This window comes from Neolamprologus brichardi, chromosome 8, assembly GCF_056152115.1.
Source record: "Neolamprologus brichardi isolate AB-2024 chromosome 8, ASM5615211v1, whole genome shotgun sequence".
NCBI lineage: Eukaryota > Metazoa > Chordata > Actinopteri > Cichliformes > Cichlidae > Neolamprologus > Neolamprologus brichardi.
Genome location: NC_142111.1, coordinates 24,918,511 through 24,944,574, shown reverse-complemented (window position 1 = coordinate 24,944,574; position 26,064 = coordinate 24,918,511). Strand labels below are relative to the sequence as shown.

The 26,064-nt window shown below is 40.1% G+C and overlaps 1 protein-coding gene across 4 annotated transcripts; it reads right to left on the bottom strand.

Annotated features, from left to right (window-relative positions):
* Window positions 1–3,706: 3,706 nt before the first annotated feature.
* On the bottom strand, window positions 3,707–6,638 carry oxld1 (oxidoreductase-like domain containing 1). 4 transcript variants are annotated; one of them, XM_006793245.3, is made up of 2 exons: window positions 6,430–6,638; window positions 3,707–5,658 (listed from the first exon to the last, which is right to left on the bottom strand). In XM_006793245.3, the coding sequence occupies exons 1-2, from the start codon at window positions 6,478–6,480 to the stop codon at window positions 5,311–5,313; spliced, it is 399 nt and encodes a 132-aa protein (XP_006793308.1). In that variant the 5' UTR covers window positions 6,481–6,638; the 3' UTR covers window positions 3,707–5,310. The 4 variants fall into 4 exon arrangements, 2 of the variants coding, with proteins under 2 accessions (XP_006793308.1, XP_006793309.1); XM_006793246.3 differs by having other exon boundaries at window positions 3,707–5,655; XR_004843696.2 differs by lacking the exon at window positions 6,430–6,638 and adding an exon at window positions 6,148–6,418 and having other exon boundaries at window positions 5,551–5,655.
* Between the last annotated feature and the right edge of the window lie 19,426 nt (window positions 6,639–26,064).

The following is a 26,064-nucleotide window of genomic DNA, read 5'->3' as shown; positions in this document are numbered from 1 at the left end:
AGAGAAGGATTTTACTTCAACTCTAGATTTAAAGACACTAATGTGGGAGAAGTACTGGCCACGTTCTCTGATCTGTCTCATACTCCTTGATTCATATCTTTTTGTGGCTTTAAAGAAAAAACTAATCTAAATGTAAAAATTAATGAAAAAAGAATCACAATGAATCAGATAATCCTTCTTTGTTTCAATATTAGCTTGATTTTAGGATCCTTTAAGAAAAGTGATTGTTGATGGAGTCGGCGGGGCTCTATTCTTGGCACATTTCTTTCTTTTCTTTGTAGACGACACAGTTTTATACATTTGAACCAATGTTCCCTCTAATGTTTCACGCGTCTGAGCGAACACACAAACTCCCTGAGCGTCCCTTGGACCACTGTGAGCAACAGCAGACGTGTGCACTGTGGTCACGCCAGCATCGAATCCATCCAAGTTACATGGTTTATAAAAATAATCAGATTACAGCATTTATGTTAGACGACTTTTAATTAACTGCTTTAGCCCACTTACAATGAAAATATAAAAAAAACCCTTGTTCATGACCTGTGTAGCATGTTAACACTATTGGAAGTAAAAAGAACTTGAACTCCAATTTTGAAAACACAACTTTCTTTATATATATATATATATATATATATATATATATAAAGCTCTGACTGTATTATGAGACTGTGGTCTGGGAGAGAGTCTGTAACTGTCTGTCTGTAAAATACAGTAAATAATGACCAATGTTGGGCAATTAATGATATAGTTACTTCTTCAAAAAAGTAACTGAGTTATGCAAACAAGGTTTTTTGCAGCTGTTTACCTAAAAATGCAGCCAAGGCGGTTTTTTAAATAAACATTTCAAACTATTTTCAGAACAATCAGCTGTTCTGCATCAAATCTGATGCCACACAAATTATTTGTGCCACTCCATACAATAATTTCTGTCCACTATGAGATGAAGGAGAACAACAGCCTGATACCTGCAGGCCTGACAACAGCAGATGTATCACTGCTGTAACACCTGTAACATTCAGCAGTCGCCTCATTGTTCTGACACACACAACAAAACTAAGTAAAAAAAAAAAAGTAGTAAAATTTATTTATATAGCACATTTCACAGATAAAAATCACAAAGTGCTTTACAATAAGATCAGACATACAAGTTAAAATTAATTAAAAGCCTGTTTGTATAAAAATGTCTTCAGCTGCTTTTTAAAGGAGTCAGTAGAGTCTAGACAGCGTAAAGACAACGGCAGAGAGTTCCACAGCCTAGGTGCCAGTGCCTGAAAAGCCCGATCCCCACGTGTTTTAAACCTAGTACGTGGGACCACCAGTAGCCTCTGACCTGAAGACCTAAGTGCTCGGGATGAAGCATGAGGTTTCAACAGGTCAGAGATATACTGGGGAGCTTCACCATGTAGAGCTCTAAAAGTTACAACTAAAATTTTAAAATGAACCCTAAAATTTACAGGCAACCAATGAAGAGAAGCCAAAACTGGAGTAATGTGTGACCTCTTATTTGTACCAGTTAAAAGTCTTGCCGCTGCATTCTGTACAGACTGAAGGCGATCCAGAGCTGATTTGTTAAGACACGTAAAAAGACCGTTACAATAATCCAAACGAGAAGAAATAAAAGCATGAATAATCATCTCAAGTTCTGCCTTTGACACCAGTAGTCTGAGTTTAGAAATGTTTCTTAGATGATAAAAACAGTTCCGGACAAGTTGTTTAGAATGTTTCTCAAGAGACATTGAACTGTCAAATATAACACCTGAGTTTCTGAGACTCGACTGAAATGAAGAGTCTAAAAAACTTATATGCTGCCTAATTTCTGAGAGCATGTGATCAGGTGCAATAATCAAAGTTTCTGTTTTATCTGCATTTAACTGAAGGAAATTGTCATTTAACCATTGTTTGATTTCTGACAGACAATTATTTAAACAAGACAATTTATACAACTCAGAAGCTATTGACTACACTACACACTAACTACACAAGATTTGCGCTAAATGTCGCAAATCTCTCACATCTCAAAACACCGCAGTCACTCCTAAAACTTCCCCCTTCCTAAACAACTAAAGGCCATGTTGCCATATTAATTTTTGATTGGTCGACATGGTACATTTTTCCACCAATAGGAAAGGGTGGGGTTTTTTTGGTTACGTTTTTGCTCACAGGCTTTCGAACGTTTTCCTTATAAAATGCAGTTTTTCCCGTTTCTTCCCGCAGTAAATATAAACAACGACAGTATTCAGGAAAAACAAACATTGCAGATATTTTTTTATCATAACTCTGGTTTTACGATCAACACAATTTAAAAACTGGTATAAAGTCCACACTTTTTCCGTCAGTTGTTCCGTCTGTCCTGCTCACATCTCCAGTGGTTGTAAATGTTGTCATTACGTGGCTTCACTCCACATCAGCCGCTTTGCTCGCTAAAACACCGGTGTCGGCACATAAGGATGCTGTCATAGCCTGTCAACCACGTTGATTAGCAGCTGCGTATGAATGTGAATTGCATTATTGGCGGCTGAACTATGGGATAAGGTGGCATCGTTCCAATCCCATATGGGAGCATCCAGTCACTCACTGACTAACACTGCAAAACAGAATTGTTAAAGTTTTAATTTTAATTTCAATTCAGGTTAGATTTACTTTGTGCGCAACGCAGATTTTGCCAGTAATGCGCAATTGCGCACAAGCGCAGCTTAGAGGGAACATTGATTTGAACTCATCTGCAGTTAACATTTAATTCTTTCAAGTTATCAGTTTTATGACTGACAAGTTTAAGTAGAATGTTTTCCACCCACACCGTGAATCTGACTACGTTTGGTGCCTAAATCATTCTCGATGAGTTCTTGAGCTACAGGCAGTCTGCCTTTATTAAACTACAGAAAGGTCCAATTTTATGCCAGTTTGAAAGAAACTGAAACAGGAAAACTGTTTAGCGCTAACTCGTGACTCCTTGCAGCTTACTGTTCACAGAACGTTCCCCACTGCGATGATGCAAAGTGGCATGTTGCAGCCTTGGCATCAGCCAATAATCTGTCTGTAATCACGTCAGAGTCATCGCTCTACATATGATCAGTGAAACGTCTCATTCTTAATCCGCTGCATAACCTAGATCAAAGCATAACTCTGCACGCTGTATGGCTGCAGCACTGAACCTTGAGTAATCAGGACTTATAGTGCATCACTATTACTGGACTAATGCTGACTCAGTGAGATCAGGGTCACCTCAGATACTGGTCCAGAGGGACTGGGAGAATGACTAAAGAACTAAAGACGTCATCAAGGTGGCAGGAGCGAACGTGATCGGCTTCTTCTCTGACACAACCATCATTATTACCTAAGAAAAGATCTAAATCTCATTAACATCATGAGAACAATGCAGTGTTTTACATACTTGCTGTAAATATCCATTAAGAACAAAGTTTAATTTCCTGAAGCCACAAAGATTTTGTGTTTATTAAATATTCGGACTATAATCACATTAGAATATAAGCAACACTTGGAGCTGGTTGGATAAAAATATATGATGATGAAATAAACAAGTTAGGTCGTCATACATATCATTTCCCCAGTACAGCAAACAGTTTTATGCATACGTAGCTCCTCCTAGTGGCCACAGGGGCTATTAAAGTTTTTCAGGCTTGAACTTGCACGTGTGGTTGTGTGCACCAATTCTCGGCATAAAAATAAAGCACTCTGAATCTGACAATAAATAAAAAATATTTATTTAACAAGCATTGGATTAAAACTAATTTCTAATATCATTTAAATAAACTCAAATACAGAGAGGCAAAGTGTTGTTCGGATGCTTCAAATGTGCAAATGCTGTAAAGACACGATGCAAACCAATCAAACGCCAAACAGCACGTGACAACAATTCAGACATCCTGAAGTTTAAAACATTGCTCCTCTTGTTAGCTCGTGATGCTGTGCACATTCTAACTATTACCTGCAAACATCCACTAGAACGGGACAAAAACTCATCACACCTTCAAAAAGCTGCAGTTTCAGGCCCTGAAAGCTCGAGCTTTTTATTTCTTCACTGGACTAGTTTGTTTTATGTTTATTCACAGTAACGATAGTCTTTCATGTAGAGAATCGTTGGACTGTGTTATGATGCAATGTTATGCTTTATAAGCAGACCACTGGCTGGGACAACTTTAGACTGTTGGAAACTAAAGTTGTGGCAGCTTTTTATCCGAGTGAGGCCTCAATAATCAGACTTCACTGAATTCTCCAAATACTAAGGAAATGTGCTTTAATACTTCATCACCTCCTTTAACAGAAGACACACTTTATTAAAAGAAATAATACCTTCCAACAACTCATATGACCCACATAAGAAAATCTTGCACTGAGCTGAAGCATCTCTTCAGCACCAAGAGAAATGTGTGAGTAGACAGCAGGGAGAATAACATTTCCTATTACAAATATTTGGTAACAAAGTGCTATTTTTACTGGATTGTCTTTGGTCAGCCTGCATGACCAGCAAAGAAATCTAAGAGGACCTGTTTGTAGTCCAGGTTCATGATTCTGTAGTTTTGCATCAGTAACATCTGCCCTGTGTTGCTAAGCAGCACCGTCAGGCGGAGACACAGAACACAGAAAATATTAGACCACAACTGAACTGGACCAACAAACAAGGTTCTAACAGAAAAAGAACATTTCACACTGTGACTTTCATGAACTCTGCTTCCTTAAGAAAAAACCAAACATGTCAAGATCTAAAAGGGTCAGACTGGCATCTGTTCTCTGCACACTCAGAGGAAGTTGTAACCTTAGAGAACTTAAAAACACTCAAAGTTTGGAGAAAGATTTCCTGACTCAACTCTTTTACAATGAGTTGCTTTCATTTTCAGATGAAGTAGTTTGATAAACCTAATAAGCTTCTCCAGCCTTTGCAAATTTAAGTGTTTGTGTTTTTTCTTTCATGGTTGAGATTTCTTGACATCCTGACAGATCTGCACTGTCTAAATGAAATAAAGGCCAAAGCAGGTCTGAACAGATTCCAGTAAAAATCAAAGAGTATTTTTATCCTGAATATTTATGATTTCCAGCAACCTGCCAGATGGCGACTCCTTTTTTCCCCCCTGCTTTTTAGAAGCAAATATTAGATAAGTGCAACATAACAATGACCACCAAAGACCCAAAGTCTTATCTGTTAACGTCTGCCAGCTTTCTAAAATGAGACATATACTGTGGGCCCCACAGGATGAAGGAGGAGTGAAAATGTGGAGGTACACTGTGTGCTGTAAAATCTCAGCCTGTGAAGGTTTCTGGCAGCGCTGCGGTCAATGCCACTGGCTGCGACGGTCACGTCTTTTTTAAGAGTCTGATCTCCATCTTCAGGTAAGTTTTAAGGTTCTCGTCGAGGACGTTCTCCTCAATAGCAGCGAGCGCCCGCTCGCTTCCATCGTTGTAGTACTCCAGCAGCTGCTCTGCGTGTTCGATCCATACGCAGTTGTGACAGCCACTCATGCAGCAGTGCGTGGGAGGCGGCGGGGAACCCTGGGCGGGGGTCCAAGTGGAGACGGAGTCACGCTTTTGCTCTGTGTCGGCGGGCTCAGAACAGTCCGTCAGAACAGGAGGAGCAGCAGGCGAATCTGGTCCTGCAGGGAGGTGGTGAACAATCCCACTGTGAAGATGACTCGTCCATAACTGCTGAGGACAGTGAGAGGACCAGTGAAAATCATGTGAAACATGGTGAGGACACATCAATCTGTCTTTACATTTTAGTCTCTTAAATACTAATGATAATAATAATAATAATAATACTATAAATATTAAATATTAATAATCTCTTCATATTTCAGGTGTGTGTATGTAAAGATACTTAAATTAGAAATAGGGTTATACAGTGTCTATAAGACACTGTAAAGATTTTAGTGAAACTGTGCATGGTGGTGGATTCAGTAAGTTAAAATCAAGCTATTCTGTGTACATGTACAGTAAGTACACTTTCATATATGAGCATAATTACTGAAGAAAGGAAAAAAAGCCTGATGATGAAAGCAGGACCGAACATTTGTTCCCGGGGCTCTGTAACTTCTTGATCCTAGTATGGTCTCAATAATAATGGTGGTAATAATAATAATAATAATATAATAATAGTAATAATAATAAGGATGATAATAATAATAGTAGACTGACTTCTCAAGGCTCTCCATTTTCTATCTGCTCTTTACAGGGGTTAAAGGTTTGATCCTGGTCTGTAAATCCCTCCAGCCTCTCTGAAATCCTCCAGTTTGTGTCGCTTATCTCGGTTCGGCAGTCTAAGGAGAGCTCCCTTTCTCAAGTAACGTCCTTCAGCTCTCCTGGGAGGGACACCGGGGCTTTCCCAACCCAAACGAGTGACCGTATCAAGTTACTCCAGTGTTAAAAACACAACGGACATCATCAGCTGTTAAACGAACCGTTAGCTTAGCCACCAACCTTTCGTAATGACGTCGACGACCTCACGGCTTTAACACCCGCACACAGCATCGCAGAGTCGGGCAGGACGGGCGGTTATGCGTCGGTGTGGTTCATTTTCTAGAGTGAATGTTTAATTAAGCTGTTCCTTCCCGGAGTTTAAAACTTCCACCATGTTAGCTGCTGTGACAGCTAAAGCGGCATTGCTTCCTATATTTCAACTCTGACCTTTTGAGGCTGGTTGTAAACAAAAGCGGTGATTGGCCAATATAAAGCATATCGCCCAATCAAATCGGGGCTTTGTAAAAATTAAACCAATTGAGAGCATTGATTAGGTTTTTGGGCGGGACATAAAAAATATTTCCCTCATCTGGCCAGCAGGTGTCAGTATTCTACAATACAAACAAAGCAGAAACGACAGTAAAGCCAGACAAATATTAAAGACACATTAAAAGTCAAAAATAATATTTGTCTTCACAAGACGGGATGATTACTATTAATACTACAGTATTCATTTTATAGTTATAGTGTTTGATCACTTACTGTACTAGAAATGCCATATTTGCTTTGAGAGCGTTGATGGAGAAGTATAGAGAAGGTCAGGAGCTTCACTGCATTTTGGTAAATCAGAGAAAGCCGTGGTACAGGAAGTCAAGAGTGGCAGAAAAGTATGTGAGGGTGGTGCAGGACATATAGAGGGACAGTGGTAAGATGTGTGGTAGGAATGACAGATGGGTTCAAGGTGGGGGTGAGATTACATCAGGGATTGGCTATGAGTCTCTTCTTGTTTGCATTGGTGACAGGTTGAGAAATGACATCAGGCAGGAATTTCCATGGACTGTGATACTTGTAGATGACACTGTGATCTATAGTGAGAGAAGGGACCAGGTGGAAGAGAGCCTGGAGAGGTGGAGGTATACTTTGAAAAGAGAAGCCAGAATACATATGTGTGAATGAGAAGGAGACAGGTGGAAGTGGATGAGCAAACAGTGTGCGAGAGAGGTGAAGAAGACAGTACAGGCAGGATGGAGTGATTGAGTTATGACAGAACAATAGCATCAAAAGTGAAAGTGAAGGTTTACAAGATAGTAGTGAGGCTTGCTATGGTGTACGGTTTGTGGCACTGACCAAACAACAGCTGGGGGCAGCAGAGCTGAAGATGCTCATTGGGAGTGACCAGAATGGATAAGATTAGACGTGGATACATCAAAGGGAGCAGCAGTTCGGAGACAAAGCTAGAGAGGCGAGGCTGAGATGGTCTGGACATCAGCAGTGGAGGGATAGTGGATACACATAGCGTTTCCTTTTTGGATGAATAAAGTTCTTATCTTGGTGAATTTCTGAATGCTGCAGAACATAATTATTTTTAATATATATTTATCCTTAGTGGTGGAACATTATTATGGACTTGCACTGAAATAAAACTAGTAAAAGTTACTGTTTTCAACAGCTACAGTGGTGAAATCATGCACACACATTAATATCACATATATTAAAATAATCAGTCACAGAGGAGCTTGTTTCTGCAATGAGTACTTCAGGTATACTTACCTTTATTTAAAAAACAAATCAGCTGTTTCTGACAGTAAGAAGAGATTAGATGGTTTAGAAGTAGTCACTGTAAGATTGGTTCATCTTTACTGGCTTTTACTGCCGTGCACCACTTTTAAAGGTAAACACACTGAACCAACTGACCAGAAAGCATGTGGCCAATCAGGCCAGACAGTTTCTATTCAGCTGCGACATTTTGATGAGGGTTACGTGTTCTTTTCAATGCACTGTGCACTTTACCCACACACAGTTATCTCTTTCCTTCTATGGATTAAGAGCGGGCCCATTTAAACAAACAAAGGAGGGGGATATTTTCCATTTAACTTCACATCTCCGTTTGGCCTTGTGTTTTAGTGGAGTTTAAGATCAAGGATCAGGAGGTTATGATCCTCAGGCTAAAAACAGAAATTTGATTAAGAAGAAACTCCTAAAAATAAGAAGTGTGTCATTGGAAACTGGAGTCTGAAAATCTTTGCCTCAGTTGCTCCTGAGACAGACAAAATGATCTCAGTGGCTGGCCGTCTGTTAACTGCTAGGCTATACTGGAAGACTTAAAACAATGCAGTATCCAAAATTTCTGCAGGGGATTCATGTGTAGATACAAAGATTTTAATTGATGTTTAAATGGAAAAACATGAGATTTTTCTTGATGTAAAACACTTTTTGGGACCCTGTAGTGGGACCTCTGAAATGTATCCTTACACTTTGCATTATGTCACAGCTGTTGGTGATTTGTCTGGTATTTGATTCAGACTGATTGTATATTTTTCATTCTGAATGAAGTGGAGATGATACACACTGATTTTGTTTTTAACAAAATGCTTTAAGAATAAAGTCAAATCATCCTTTTGCTTGAAGACAGGAGCAGAGTGTCTCGGTTGTCTTAAGAGCTTGAAAAAAGAGAACACCTGGACTCGGTGGTCCTGAGGGGTCGCTGACCTACTGCTGATCATATGACTCAGCACATGAGCCAAGGTGTAAAAAAAGGGATGGGTTATTTTCATCACAGGGGGTTAAGGGTGAAACCACCGTGGGACTTTACCCCACCCTATCATGTGACCTATTGGCTCATCTGGGGCAAGGTGACCCTCAGGACAACCTTCAAAGGGGACAACCCTCACCTGGGACTCTCCACCTTTTGTTTTGAATTGAACTGTGGATGAAAACATCTTTACAAGCTCGACGAAGTCCAGATGCTTTCTTTTCTCAAGCTCTTAAGACTTCCATCACCTGGATGACTGAGAATCTACACAGACTAAGCACCTCGGTTGCTTTCCATATTTTGAAATCTCTGTTTGTCAAACACTTCATTCAGCTCTCCTACAGTCTTTGTGCTGTGCTCTGCCCTTTTGTGTCACACCTTTGTAGCATTAGATCATTTGTCATTCCAGTATTTATTCCACCTGAGCAGCACTCTGCAAATATCAAGCTTTTAAACTGTTTTTGTGTTTTCCAGCACAATTCTTCTGTAAAATCTTCCTGTTTGTTGCTCATTTTTAGTTCCTGTTAGATTTTCTCATGCGTGGAAGTGACCGCCCTTCGCCTGCCTCTTGTTTGGATTATTGGCCTTACCGACTGACTTTTTTTGTTACTGTACTAAAAGGCTCAAATGCTTTCTCCACAAAGTATTTTCAGTGACCCAGATTTAGGTGAATTACGGCTCAGTGGCCTGAAAGAGCTTTACAGCCACAGTAAAGCAGATTTGGTCGGTGAGACGTCTCCACACGTGAAGACAAACCTTCTGATGTCGTTGTTCTCTGCATGGCCGTGGTTTAACTGTTTGACCAGTTCCCTGATGCATGGAGGATATGTCTGTGTGTGTGTCTGTGTGTGTGTGTAGTGTGAGTCTGAGGTCCCCACAGACTTCAGTGTTTGCAGTCCACATCCATGGTAACGTGTGTGGAAACACAGCCGCTGCTCAGCCTGCCATGAGATACCAGGTGTGTGGTGGGGCATGTTATCTCAGCAGAAGTCCCCTCTGTGACTTATCCCGAGGAGAGGCGCTCCCTCAGCCGCCGTCACGCTGCATGAAAACTCAAACATTTATTAAGGGCTGCCAATGTTCATTTAAAAGAAGAGCAAACAGACAAGAGTAACAATTAGTCTTTGAATGGGAGCTGTTTACACACCCAATGTTTAAATGGCTCAATGGTTCAGTTTGATCATAACGGTTTCATGGTTTTCATAAAAAGAGTCCACCCCACAAAGGTTTTGTTATCAGGAAGTGTGCCCGACAGTTTGTGATCTTCCCAAAATAAAAGAACATACTAATTAATGCAGTCACATCATAATGCGCATAGAAAGATGCCTTTTACATAACACAGGGTCATCTGATCAGCTGCTACTGTAATATAGAAATGCAGAAAGATAAACAAAGAGGCAAAAATGATCACAAAGACAGTGACACACGTGATCACCACAGTGATACACAACAACCAAAAAGAGACAAATGAAACACCGAGACACAAAAAAGTAACAGCGACGGTTACTATGGCCACAGTGGCATAAAAGGTGACAAAAAGTGTAAAACAAACACAATCTCAAAATAATGACAGACACAGTTCCCACAGTGATATAAAAACACAAGTAAAACACTCAAACTGTTGAAATTGAAACTATCTGAAACTATCAGACTCACCATAGTGACACAAAGTAACCACAAAGAAACAAAACAATCCCTTAATGACAACATATATAAAAATAGAGGTTACAAATTAATGATACAAGACAAACAAAGAGACACAATCACCAAGACATGGAAAACAACTGAAAATAGATCCAGTCACCAGTCAATTACAGGACCGCACAGAGTCAGACACCCACACACATCCACACCCACAGCTGTATTAGCATCACCATTAAACGTGCATGTCTTTGCACTGTGGGGTGAAACAGGGACACACACACAGCTAATCACTACACGTGCTGCCACGAAACTAAACACAAAAGCCTTTTAAACTGTGTTGACTGAATGCAGTCTGTGCACAGGCGTATACACACATGACAACAAATACTAATAAATAAAACACAAAATTTTGTTTTTACATGAACTCAAATAAAGGTTTGATTCATTTGTGGAATGCAAAGTCATGGTTAAGATGATCAGGGAGCTTTGAGAACCTTTTAAGTATGCCAGGCATTTGAGTGCAGTGCAGGCCAAGGGGGCGGTTTTCTCCAAGAGCGCCACCAGCTTCTTTCCTCAGGAACAGCCTCACCCCTATTTTTGATTTAGGAAAAGTTTCACATGGCCCCAAAGTGCAGTCTCAGCACTCCTCTGGGCTTTCTGGGAATTCCCTGAGGTGCTGCAAAGATGAGTCTTGAGTTATTTTACTACAACAAAGTTTCTCTGTGCGTAGGACGTTTTCATTAGCAGGGATTCGATGTTTAATATCCAAACAGAAGCAAAATGTGCGTTCAGTTTTTGGATTAGAGGCCCAAAGGACCAAGAAACAAACCAACGGTAAAACTGGTGTGCACATTTTTTGTTTGGGTTTATTTTATTGGGAGTTTCTTAATTTAACAGCTGACAAGTGTTCAGAGAAATTAGATAGGGTTAAAGGATAAAAGCCTCAAACTTTAGATCATTTTGACTTTTTAGAAACTGCTTTGACACAAACAACACGCAGCTTTGCAGCGGCTGCAGGCTTTCTGCAGGATTAGCTTTATCACAGATAATCCCAGCGAAAGCCTGGGTGCACAAAAGGTCTGGGAGTATTTCTAACAACTTGTTGCACATTCACACGCGCTGTGCTGTCACCCTAAGTATGGGAAATATTTCCCAGGCACACAACAACAACGATAAAAGTGCGAGAAATGTGATAAGACATAAAACAACCACAGACTAACTTCTAAGTGACAGCAAGGAGACGTAAAATAGCCATAAAAAAAGCACAAAAACCCACAAAGAAGAATAAAATCAGCACAAGTTGAGTCTCAAAACAAGAACTAAGAGACTCAAAATGAAGGTAAAGGGACCAAAACAAGCACATGTCTTGAGTTTATGAACTTTCTAGTTTGGTTTTATGTAATTATCTTCTGGTATCTTCTTAGATTACGCTGTCTTTAGCTCCATGTTTTCCTTTTCCTCCATTCCTGGTCATAGTTTTTGATATATTTATCTTAATGTATTTTTCCTGGTTGGTGCTGTTCTCAGTTCCTGGTTGTTAACGGTTCACTTCCATTCTCCCATGCCAGCTCCTTTGTTTTGGGTTCTTTTGTGTCTGTGTTTTCCCGTTGAGTTATCACGTTTCACTTCCTGTATTATTTTGTCAGTTGTCTTTTGTGCCTTGTGTTCGGTTTTCTTCTCCGTTGTTCCCCACAGCTGCGATCACTTTCTTTTGTAGCTCCGTGTGAATAACAAGCTTAACTTTTCCCATTTCTGTGTCAGTGCATTAGTTAACACTGCCTGTAATGTTTCTGGTTGTTCTGTGTTCCTGCTTCTATGGTTCCTCCTGGATTTTGTCATCTGCTGGATTCTGTTATCCTTTCAACAAGGCTCAAAATGACAGGAAAGAGACTAAAAGCAGTCACAAAGGCACAGAAAAGACTCATAATGACCACAGAGAAACTCAGACTGGCAGCAAAGTGTTGATTATCATTTCTGTCATGCTGTCTGACCTCAGATATGAGGCATGCATATTTTCCTCTCCTACGGGTTGGTGGTGCAGAATAGGTTTATTTGGTGATGCACCTCTGATAGGGCAGCACTGCATGACTGAAGAAACAGTTTGTTGCTGCTGGTGTGTTGCAAACAGGGAAGAGTGGCACTGATAACTCCCGCTGTTTTGTGAGTCGGCGACGATGAGCTCAGTCAGGTAGCATGGAGGTGTTTCGGTGCTCAGGTGTCCTTCCTCAAGGTCCTGATGGCTGACTCACAGCACCAGCTTTGTCCTGAGCGCACAAAGACCACACTGTTCACTCACTCGTGGAGCTGCTGCTTCCATAAAATCACAAGGAAGTGAACAGTGAACGGTCAAAAGTGGCAGAAAAATATTTGTGTATGTGAGTCAGTTTAGCAGGAAAACAAATAAAGTGCTGAATTGCATTTAAGAGTATTTTTGAATAAGAAATCAGTGTAAATTATTGCTGTTGGTGATGGAAAAAACGACATCACAGCACAGACTGGTTGTTGACCTAATCCGATTACATCATCTTTATTGCACATTATCTTTCATTTATGACAAAACTATCTGATAATGTCTGATAATCAGGATCCAGAATAGAAATGTACATATTGCAGTCATGACTACTAACATGTAACGGGCAGTTTAGGGTCATCTATTATCTGAAATGTAAGCAAGGCTTGGTTTGCAGCACACAGTCCAGTCCAGTGTCTTTGCTTGGGTAGCTTGTATCCATGGCAACATTATTGTTTATAAGTTTATTTTAGAGGTTACTTCTGTGCAGATCAGAAAACACATGTAAGCTTAACATTTCCCCAAATATTAGAGTTTTAAAGGCTTAAAGTAGCGTTGACAAGTCCATCCATCCATCCTCCTGCTGCTCATCATCCCATGAGGGCAACAGGGCAGAGACATCATTTCTCCAGTGCCTGTGGATCTACCCTGGGCACTCCTTGCAGTAGAACATGCCTCATCTATCAGGTGATCTATGGAAAATATGATTGTAAAAACTGTCTTTGAAATCTGTAAATCAGCTGAAAAATCACATTTGCTTATATTATTGATCCCCTCACACCACACAAAAACACACCACACTGCACTTATGTTGTCTGAACTTTGTAGCACAATGAGGGGTTTTTCCCTCAGAGGACGAGGCAGTAACAAAGTAAACAAGAGCGAGGCGGCGGAGGAAGTGTCTAATTAAGCCCAAATGAGGAAGGAGCTCCTTCAGGTGAAAAGAGCTTTTCAGAAATGCAGTCAGAAGATAAACCTCAAGCATAACAAGCTGTTTTTGCTGCTACAGTTTCAGCAGGTGCATCAACCCGGGTGATCGTGTAATTTCATTATTGAAAACTTTGAACATGTGCAGTGCATACATGAGGAGGAGGAGATTATATGTGTGGTAGACAGTGTTGGGAAGGTTACTTTTAAAATGTATTCCATTACAGATTACAGAATACATGCCCCAAAATGTATTCTGTAACGTATTCCGTTACATTACTCAATGAGAGTAATGTATTCTGAATACTTTGGATTACTTAATATATTATCATGCTGTTTACAACTACATGAATGTACTATTGCTGTGATTTATTACTGTTACTGAAGGTCCGCGGCTCCGAACCGTAGTAAAGGGACCTCTGGCTAATACGGTGGGTTCTGTGTCGGCTCGTAGCTGAAAACTAGCTTTACTTTGTTGTCTGGGTCAACTTTGCTAGCAGAGACAGAGAGAGGCGTTGAAAGGCTGCTCCAACAGAACTTATTGTTTTTGGAGGAAAACACGAACACGGTGTACAGTCGAGTCTTAATAGCTTACTTACAACTGGGCTCGTCAGGCTCTCTTCTTGGCTGCAGTGGTTATTATTATATTTACATGCTTCCAGCTCCTGTTTCTGCTCGATGACAGCTCCTACTTTTCCTTTTTCTCCCTCCCTCGCTCACAGACACATAACGGGTATGGCAGTCCATTCTCCCTGCAGCACGGACTACACTGCCCATGATGCTACATTCTTTAGCGCTATACCTGTAGCATTCTGCCTATTAGCTTAGCACAACAACAACAAAAAGGCCTCTCTCACCCAGGAAACACGCAGAGAGAGAGCGTCACCCTGTAACCTTGGCAACCGTAACGCTGCCGCCTGGAACAACAGAACGTAGCTGTCAAACAAAACCCAAACAGTCCTGACCCGCCACAATATGAAACAGGGAAGTACCGCCGTGTAATCCATTTATTTCAACAAAGTAACTGTATTCTAAATACCACCTTTTTAAACGGTAACTGTAACGGAATACAGTTACTCATATTTTGTATTTTAAATACGTAACGGCGGTACATGTATTCCGTTACTCCCCAACACTGGTGGTAGAGGGTCGTGCACACTGTGTTACAGTATAACAAGTGCTTTCTCCAAAAAGAGTCAGCTGCTGTAGTCACATTTATTTTATTACACTGCTGTGCTTTAAAGTGTGTTTACTGTATGCTTTTTGGACAATTGCAGCAGCTAAAAGTAAAACAAAACAAACCTTATTAATCTTATTCTGGGCCTTCATGTAGCCTTTTCATTCATCCCCTGTATCCAACTTTAGATTTTGGCTTTTGGCTCATACTCTGACCTCAATATTTTAAACTTTGACCATTTCTAGCAGTTATGATGAGATGATGAGAGATGAGATAGCCTTTATTTGTCAGTTGCAGGTCTTTTGCCCACAACCGAGATGAAACATACAATACACAAACATCACACTGGGGAGACAGGTCAGGCTAGGTAGCGAGGACAAAAAACATCGAAATGTGTAACACAAAAGGATAATACAGGAATGCACAGATATCAACACACCATAGCACAATAAACACAGACAGCAACATGGGAAAGAGTTCCAGTGTGTACATCTGATCTGGGACTGCTGCAATCTTTCGACTGCGCCTCCAGCTGACCCAATGTCCACATCAGAGGGGAGGTAAGCATTGGAGGTGGCGTTGGATCTGGGTAGGGAGGGTGATGCCACTGTAAAACAAATGGATACGTAATCTTTTTAAAGCTTTCGGTATTTTACAATCTATTTCTTTTAAGAGAATCTAAGAGAATATAAGACTGGTGTGTTCTGTTAAAGCCAATAAAGCCACATTAGCGGTGTGAGTTAGTTTTTCCTTGTATGAGCAATCAAATGTTATCAGAAATCACTGTTTTAGTGCATTGACCCTTTAAGTTAGATTTCCTATAAATCACAGTCAAAATCCATTATTAAAACATTAACATCAGGACATGACATCACTCGATGTCCTGGTCCAGAGCACAGTCAGTTCAGTGCCAGTCTGATCTGCCTTTTATGAATTAGTTAGAAGAAGAATTTTACTCATTATGACCTCCAATTTTATGTTTTTTATTGTTCTGTTTTTCTATCGTGTTATTGTAACATTTGTAACCAGGGTTATACATGTTTACTATGAACGTCCACCACTGTAGTACAATATAAATGCTAAAAATCAGGGAATAGCTTAACTGTAAATCCAGCTTCTTTGAAAAGTCTGTAGTTTTCTTTCCCAGGTGAACTTAACTAGTGTCGATGCTCATTCTTTGAATCTGACAGATTGGACTGAACTTCCAACCAGACTGTGGTATAACTCTGTGTTTTCACCTCATGTGCGCCAGCTGGTAAATCATTCGCTGCCACTGAGGTCACATGAAAGTCAGTGATGGTTGAGCAAAAGCAAACTGAATTCTTTTAGTGTTTGTCAGGGAAGCACAGGTACACCGACCAACCAGGTGCCTTAAATATTAACACTTGGGCCACCAGCACAGTTCACTATCGCTAAAGGAGACGGCTACTTTTAGCTCTGCACGTTTCAGCTGGTAGAGATGCCTTTCTTGATGCAACTATCTCGATAGGAACAGCAGTGAAAATGTTCATGAAAGACTGGCTTGGTTTAATCTTTTTTTATTATAGTGTTAACATAACAGTGTATTTGAACGCTGACGTGAGGCTACCAGGTGATGTCCTGCTCGGTTTGGTTTAGTGAGAGGGTCTGGGAGGCAGCAGAGCAGTGGGAGATATTTTGAGGTGCTTTGACTGGAGCTGTGAAGTGGCAGAGTGTGGGTCTGGCTGCCAAGTACACCGAGCCGAGTCTATCAGTCATTCCTGGAACAAACGAAGGACAAAGTCAAATTACTTTTATGTTACATATTGACTACGTCTGGAAGGAAACTGACCTTAGTGTTGGTGTTTTGCATCATTACAGACATTATTTAATGTTGACAGAGACTTGCTTCATTGCTTTTTATTACCAGTGACAGTTACGTGACGCAGTTTATCAGACTGCATTTAAAACTGATTTTCATCCTCTTAATATTAAATATAATGGACTCTGGAGACTCTGATCAAGCTGTCCTTTTAAATGTATTAACTTTAACTTTTATTGAAGTCTAATTTTTTTAAAAATTTAGTTTTATGTATTTGAAGTTGTTAATTAACTTTTGTGTCTACAAAGGTTGGTAAAAAAAAGCCTTTATGTTTCAGGCCTGCTCCAGTTGGAATACGTTCCCTTTAAAATATGTGTTTCTTGTCATTTTTTGCTTGCTTTGTATGTTTTTTGGCAGCAAAAAAACAAATCTATGTAGAGGTGATGAGTGGGGTCATGTTAACAATCCATTCAAATTTGGCTCACATCCACTGAGGTATTCAAGGTTAAATTAACGATTAATTGGTCAAAAGTTGAGAAAAAGGCCTTATATCATCTTACGAGTGTGGTATGTACAGAAAGTGCCGTATAAAGAATAAGAATATCATGCCACATTTGACCTCTGACCTCTTCTTTAAGGTCAAATTGTCATAAAATGTCTTTACTCTTTAAAAATTCTGCTCAAAATTCTTCCATCTTTGTTTCTATTTGGAACATTAAGGAAATAATACATTATATTATACATCCAAATATAATGTAACATATGACCTTTGACCTCACTTTTAAATTTCACACCTGCCAAATATCTTTGAATAAAGTCTTGTGAGGAGAAAGAATGAGTTTCCTGGTTAGTCAGAAATGTACTGTAGTTTATAATAAGCTCAAATTATTCATGTGCAGCTATTTACATTTTTGCTGCAACTTCCTAAATTACATTTAGAAAACCAAAGAAAAGAAAAATAAATACAAAATTTCATGCAACACTGTTGCCTGTCTTCCTTCTCTCACCCCAACCGGTCGCAGCAGATGGCCCCGCCCCTCCCTGAGCCTGGTTCTGTCAGAGGTTTCTTCCTGTTAAAAGGGAGTTTTTCCTTCCCACTGTCGCCAAAGTGCTGCTCATAGGGGGTCATATGATTGTTGGGTTTTTCTCTGTATCTATGAAGCGCCTTGAGGCGACTTTTGTTGTGATTTGGTGCTATATAAATAAAATTGAATTGAATTGAATTAAACGTAAATAAAAGGGAGCGAGGTGCGCTGGTGAAGATTTGCGCTTCAACTTCAAATATCTGCTCTTTGTCATTTCTTTTCTCAAACATGTTTTGTTTGAATAAGAAATTAAACACTAACTTGCTATTTTATGTTAAGTGAACAAATTACCAGGCGTGCTTTGTATGAAGTTTGTTGTTATTTGTGTTGTGAAAATGAGATATAAGATCTCAAGGGACTTTATTGAGACAGAATAAATGTAATGACTTACAAGAGCTCTTATTTTGATTAATAATACGCTCACTCAAACAAATCCCAAAGATGCTTAGTGCTGCAACTTTTGCCTGTGGGTGAGTATCAGCTGTTAGGGTGTTTGAGTTGGTTATCTGCTAATGCACCCCTTGGAAAGTGTGCCTCACCTCATGACGCTGCCTTTCACACTGTGTAAACAGTCCATTACTGTACGCCACATCCTCTGTGTTTACAGAACCTAAGTGGCATTTATGGATATTAAAGGCTCAGCTGCTCAGTTTATTTCCAGGCTCAATAACAAGCTGTGTTTGTGTTTGACTGACTGGACTGACTGCTCCGTGTCTCACATACCTGGTCTGCCAGTAGCTCACAGTCTGTTTCACTCCTGCCGTAGATGTTCTCACATTTTCGAATATTGTTATGTTTTATGCACCACTTTTAAATAAAGGAAGGAAAGACCAAACATGTCGAGTTGAGGGTAAATCATTCCATTACTCTTTAAGTAATCCTTGAAAACAGGTCTCACCCCTGGATGCTCCACAGGTGTTAAGAACTAGCTCTTAACCAGCCCTTAAGTGGTATTTATGCTCTGTCTGAATTGCATGTTGCATGCACCACAACAGTGATTTGATATTCAAGAGCTGCATTTCTGCATCTAGTCCTTTTTTTCCCACCAAACAAGAAGGAGACGAAAATGCAAACTCGAGCTATAAATAGAAGGATTTTAAAACTGATTCAATTTTCAAAAAATCCACAAAAAATAACAAACAGTTTAAAACACATTGAAGAAATACACAGAGAAAGGAAGGATGATATAAATATAGTATATAAGTGTATCCATTCAACATGAGAGCAGGCGGGCAATGATTAAGGAGGGAAACAGACAAGGACAGGAAGTAAAACAACAAAGCTAACCAATTACCAAAATAAACCAGGAAGTAGCAAACAAAAGATATAATATATATGTAAAAATAAGAGTAGAAGTGGGTAAAATCTTTGATGTGGGCAGCAGTGAACAGTTATACAATACAAGCATAAACACAAAAAGAAAGATCACGTGCAATAAAATACAATGATTTAATAATCTGTGCAGTTATAATATCAAAGTTTATTTCTATAACACATTTAAAAAATAAAATGTTCAAAGTGCTTCACAGTCGACCACAAGGCTGATAAAATTCGTGACAGAACAAGCGAACGGGGATCAAACAACACATTTGCGTAGCGCAGAGCAGACCGGATAAAAGTCAAACTAATTAGATTCAAAAGCCAAAGTAAACAATAATAACCAAGAGCATTATTTTCTGATCCTCTATCAGCACACGGCTGCATGAAATGTGCTACAGGATGACTGCATGGATGATCTCCCATTGTGCCAAACCACTGAACACTGAACACGTAACACAACATTTGTCTTTGTACTTTAAACGTTAAACTGTTCTTCTGTCATGAACCGAGGTTTGTGCACGGGCCGGACCCAAAAGCAGACTCAATACACTCACTGAGAATTAGGTACAAGGCTTTATTTACAGAAAGAATGGGAACAAAACAAGGATAAACAAGAGCGAAGCAGGAGCCGGTGGGAACGGGCACAGCTTATGGGGAAGGCGTCCCGAGAGGCTGCGATCGGGTCCACTGGAGCTCTGCAGCAGAGGGAGAGGTGGTTACTGGCAGGTAAGGGACTAGGTGAGCAGGGAGAATACGTTGGCTTACATGCAGGGCCAGACTGAAGAGTAACTGGAAAGTAACTGGATGATGGTTTCCTTAATGAGAGCTGATGACGGAGGTGGAACGAGAAAGCCAGCGCTGGAGGAAGCAAAGGTGGGATGGTGCAGAGACCTGTACACCAGGAAGCAGAGATACAGACAAAGACAGGGCGAGGGCCGAGTTACCACAGTAAGTGACTGAACGAACTGGCGATGAGTAGCAGGCAGCGCTGGCTTAAATAGTCCTCCAGTAATTGACAGCAGATGGGGCTCAGCTGTGATGTAGGAGGCGCCGCCCAGGAGAGCCAGGGAACCATCCTGATGACAAAATGCAAAACCCCTGAGCTGCGGATCATGACGCCTTCAGCTGTATATTTAATTTTGTCTCCAAGGGTTCCACCTTAGGTTCTGGGATGGGTTCTCTCCCATTTAGGTTAATCTGTGCTTCTAAACTGGTTCTAGGTATGACTGTGAGTGTTTATTAATACTAAGGTATCTATGTGAATGTTTGGCTTCTCTACCAAATTAAGCTCTCTAACCTGCTGGCGTATTTAAATAAAAACTGTGTTAGTATTACAGACTGATGAAATCAATTATAAATACAAACTGCCCCCAATCAGCTGATGGGCTCTCGTCTCATTCTATTTTTTGGATTCAAATTTAAAATGTCCACTTTGGCGGGAGACAAGGTGACTCATCACGCCAACCTTCATTTTCAGTTTTTCTGTGAGACACAGAAAGTGCTTCTGTTATCAAAAAGAAGTTCATTTAATTCAAAGGAAGAACTCCACGTCCTCCTGTGAGCCTTGCATAAAATGTAAGTTCTGTTTTTAGTAATAACAAGTTGAGGTCAGTGCTTTATCATTTGACTTTTTCCAGAACATGTTCTCCTGTCCTGTCTTATCTGTTCAGCAGCTTCGACATTTTGAACAGAATTCCTATTACACCTTCCATCGTATGGATGTGATAACCTCTGGTGAAAACACACGTGTGTTAGGCGGGACCTTTCAGCCTAAAATAGATCCACAGCGCAGCCTTGCATCACCGCCTCAGGACAGTTAGAGGTTATCGGGCCACAGCAGTTGGCTCGGTTATAAATCACAGCCGACAGCATCAAGTGGCCTGAGCTGGTTTAATAAAGACAAGTGAAATATGAGCATGGGGGAAGGTAGTCGAGATCTGTGGGGATACAGTCAGTGGGAAGCAGGAAGAGGATCAAATAAAGCGTTTAGCCTCTAATTATGTAAAAGCATTGAAAATGTGGTAAAATGTGCCTTTGAACTGTTGTTTTTATTGTACTAAATATGAAAAACTATAGGGTTTAATAAATTATGTTTCTTGGGTCTTGAGTGTATCCAGTCTGACTTTTTTCAGATCAGTGATGTAGGGAAGAGGTTTTACAGTCCAGGTGCTGCTGTTACTAACACCTCGATATCAACACTGTATTATTTCCAGCCTGGGTGAAACTCTGGATGATTTACTCTTATGTACTACCGTTTAAACATCTATCATCTAAATTATGATAATTATGATAATACCTTTACTTTAGCAGTTTTTGAAAGTTAATTTTATTTCTTTGTTTTCATGACTAACACGATCCACCTGATACTAACCTATGAATCCCCACAGGGGGCATACAGGACGATAGAAGTTCCTTCCAGGAAATCTGAGGGACGAATAACAAAAAATATGGAAAAGAAAACAGAAATTTACACAGTTAGTTTTTTCTTTACAGACATCATAACCTCGAGCACCACAGACAGATTCCTCCTACATTGTGGGGACTGAAAGCAAACAAAATTATTCATTTATATTTAATTTCTTTATATTTCTTCCACCTTGCGACCCTTGCATTTGTAGGTTGTAGGGTTTGTGTATGTATTTCTCTTCACTTTCCTCCTTTCTCTGCCTCTCGTTTGCAAATGTTAACCTGTACCTGTGCACCCAGCAGCTCCCCCTCACACACCACACAATCGTGTTTATTTCGTTTAGTGTTTACAGCAGTATGGTTTTCTCTTTTTTCTATGTGTAAGTTCAGTAACGAAAATCTGTATTCACTCATTTGCCTGCTTTCCAGTGTGTTAAGGTCTAAATCAATGACTTGCCAGCCTTCTGCAAGCCAGTCAGTCTCTGCTATGCTCTTTTTTCATTTGTGGCTTTCAGACTCACCAGCCTCCCAAGCCTCATCCTAACCTCCATCTTCATCTTCACCACCACCAACACCTGAACTCTGGGAGATACTGCTCCACCGCTGTGATGCTTCATCTAATTCTCATCACTGCATAGATTTTATTTAAACTCTCTGTCTGAACAAATCATGTTCATGTTCTCCAAATTATATATATATATATATATATATATATATATATATATAAGGGGTGCAACGATACACAAAATTCACAGTTTGGTTCGGTTCGATACTTTGTAGTCACGGTTCGATATTTTTTCGATACAAAAAAATGTTCATGCTTTTTTAATTTGTAATTTATTAAAATTATAAATATATATTTTAACTCAAAAGTACAGTTTTTAAATTTAATGTTGCTGAAACAACAAAGTAATAAAATAATAAATCTATCTGATCGAGAAATCACTCATCTTTGGAAAAGAGAGTTTATTACAGAGAAATGTCTCTTTCCAAAATAAAAGCTATACTATACGCTTCTTCTGGGCTATATTCTCAGCAGCATATTAAACATATCAGGTCCCCATAAGGAGAATCATGTGCTAACGGCTGTCTAAATGACTCGGCTAAAGATTGTAGCATGCGTGCTTGCTGTTTTTGTCTGCTTCCACTTGTCTTTGCACTAGGATGATGTCGGAGTAAATGTGCAGTCATATTCGTTGTGTTCCCACTAGTGCTGTCAGCGTTAATCTGAAATGATGTTAACGCCACAACACGGCAAATCTCCGTTAACGAGCTACCGCGGATCGCCCCGTGCGTGGGGCTGGACGGCGTCAACACATTAACAAGCTAACTGCGCTAATGCACTAGTTCCCACCAATTGAGCATTGCGTGGCACATCTGACATACTGTTTTACTTTAGTCCATGACGTGCTTACCTTCAGGGTCATACTTCACATGAAAACCAAGATAGTTCCAGACACCAGATCTGAATGAGGGTGGGGGAGGTTCAGTTTCGGGCAGTGTTGAGGCAGTAGCCATGTTGCAACGAGCTTAGCTTCTGTCTTGCTAGCTTACGCTGCGCTCAGTGGATCTGCGTTCGACTACTCCGCCTAGGCTGCATTGTCAAGCGCAGATCCACTGAGCACTCATGCGTACCGAACCGAAAGCACTGTATCGAACGGTTCAATATCGATACGAGTATTGTTGCACCCCTAATATATATATATATATATATATGTATGTATGTATATGTGTGTGTGTGTGTGTGTGTGTGTAAATATGTTTATCTCTTGTGGGTTTAAGTCAAGTGTCGTATTGATGAAAATGTCAGAGGGAAAAATTAATGTGAGGACAGATCAGCAGGAAATTGGGAGCAGCGTGATCATCCCTGGGTCTGATATGAATCGTATCTAATCAGGAAGTGCACTCTGCAGAGGAGCACAGCCTTTAAATGGCTGAGGGTTATGGAACCATAGCAGCACTGGTTACACTTTCCTTTTAATGCAGTAAGTTAAATATACAAATATTTAAGTATGGAAGGAAATTCTTCTAAGAAAATAAACAAAGGTAAGGCCAGTTAAAAATGCAAAGCTGTGTCTCGTGGGAAAGTAAATTTGCACAATAAACATTAACACTTGAAGCAAAGCGTTTGTTTTGTCAGTTTAACAGCCAAAAACAAAAGCACATGTAGTTTTAGTAATAACCATATCTAATCTGTGCTTTCAGAGACGACGTGTGCAACACAGTCAGCAGGTCTGCCTGTGAAAGGCTCCGAGGTGTATCAGGAGAGCTGGCATGTGGCACCTAAATAGCTGAGATGACTCACATATGCTGGACTGTACTGAGTAAACAGACACCATGTGAGGCTGTTTGACATTGTCAACATCATACTGTTTTAGATTTCTGTGAACTCTCTCTGCACCCCTGTGAATCCTTCCAGATGTAATATTTAGAGGCTACTGGCTGATTGAAATATGTCACTCTGCTTTGTTTTTTCCTAAACAGAGAGTCATCTGATGGAATATAACTGAAACCAGAACCAATCATGTCTCTCCTTTGATGACCTTGATGAGTTCAGACTCCTCTGATGAAGCCAGCCGTCTGATGCTGGATCAATCAATCGGTTTGCAACAGTTGATGAACATGACTGAATTTGGCTCCTGCGGTTATGTCTACACAGCATGATAACAACTACACTCTCATGTTACCGGACAGCCAGTGGCTGCACTTTTATTCACACAGATGTGTTATTTGTATTGTTGCGATAGAAAAAAGTCAAACTTCAAGTAGAGTACATGTCCAACTGGCCATTTTATTCATCTTTTTTTCTTAGAAACTGTGTGTACATATGAGCAATTCATGTAATTAACATTACAAGATCATTTTATTTGCTGTACATTAGAAACTATCTGTGCTAGCAGACTGTAATCCCACATAGTAAAGGCAGTAAAGTCCACTTTCTCTTGCTTAAACTCGGTTAGACACGCTTTCATGTTTAATTGTGTTTCTGTGTCAATATTTAAACTGAATTTGCATAAGCTGTTGTAAACTGAAGACTTCCTTCACACTGAAGTAACTGTAGTTACAGATTTCACCAGTTTGTTGACATCCATTGTAATTAGGACTGTCAAATCAAACTTCAGGCTTGATGCTAAAATGTGCAGAGCTTGCAGCAAAAGGAAGAAAACATACTCATTAAGATGCCATCACTCTAACAAGTCGGTGCTAATGCTCCATACTCATATGAGCCCCTATTCTGTGAATATATTGCAGATAGTTCTGGCACATTGTTCACGTCATTAAATCTCACCGTTATTGTTACTGAACTTTGACCGTTGCATCAATGTAGCAGTTCTTCACACTCGTGGAATGTGGTGACTTTCATAGAAACCAAGCAAAGATGATGACGAAATGACAATCAAATGTAGAAACTTTAAATCAAAAATCTATCCATCAATTTTCTGGCATGTATCTGCATTTCATCCAGGTGAACACCAAGGTGATCTCAGGCCATCTGGATCTCTCTCCAGTAGATCCTATCCTGGCGACTTTTCCTACCAGGACATGCCTGGAACACCTCACCTAGGAGAAGTCCAGGAAGCATCCTGGTCAAATGGAAAAATTATCTCAGCTGGCTTCTTTTGATGTTAAGGAGTAGTGGATCTACTCTGATCCCTCCCAAATGACTAAACTGACCCTATAGCAGGGGTGGGCAATCTCAGTCCACGAGGGCCGGTGTCCCTGCAGGTTTTAGATCTCACCTTGGGTCAACACACCTGAATCACATGATTAGTTCGTTACCAGGCCTCTGGAGAACTTCAGGACATGTTGAGGAGCTAATTTAGCCATTTAAATCAGCTGTGTTGGTTCGAGGACACATCTAAAACCTGCAGGGACACCGGCCCCCGTGGACTGAGATTGCCCACCCCTGCCCTATAGCTAAGGGAGAGCCACCCTTCAGAGGAAGCTCATTTGTGCCATTCGTATCCATGATCTCATTCTTTTCTCACTACCTACAGCTCATGTAGGTGGTCTTTAACTTACAATATAAAGTTCCTCGAGGTAACTGTTGCTGTAATTTGACACGAAGTAAATAAAATCGTACTGAATTAAACATGGGTTGTTTTTACGCTCAGCCTTCTCTTCTCACCATAGATCAGTGCCGCATCCACATCCAGGGATTAAAAATATTAGTGAAAAATAAAGGTGGTGTATTAGTAAAACAGCTAAACTTACTGCAATGAGTCAACCAAATTATTTCTCATATATGCTAATGTTATAATGCGGCTTCGATTTGGCTCGTTTATCCAACCACACATTTTCTTGGTTAATGTTCCAAAGGAGTTCCTGATCCTGCACAATAATTCCTCCACATCACATGCTGGTCAAGGTGGTTAGTGTTAGGATGGTTTTGAGTTTATTATATTATTTATCATTTCTAGTCTTTGGTTTCTTTGTTAGAGTTCTGTCTTAAGGTTTATGTCTCTGTGTAATCCTTAGTTGCTGTCTCCCCTG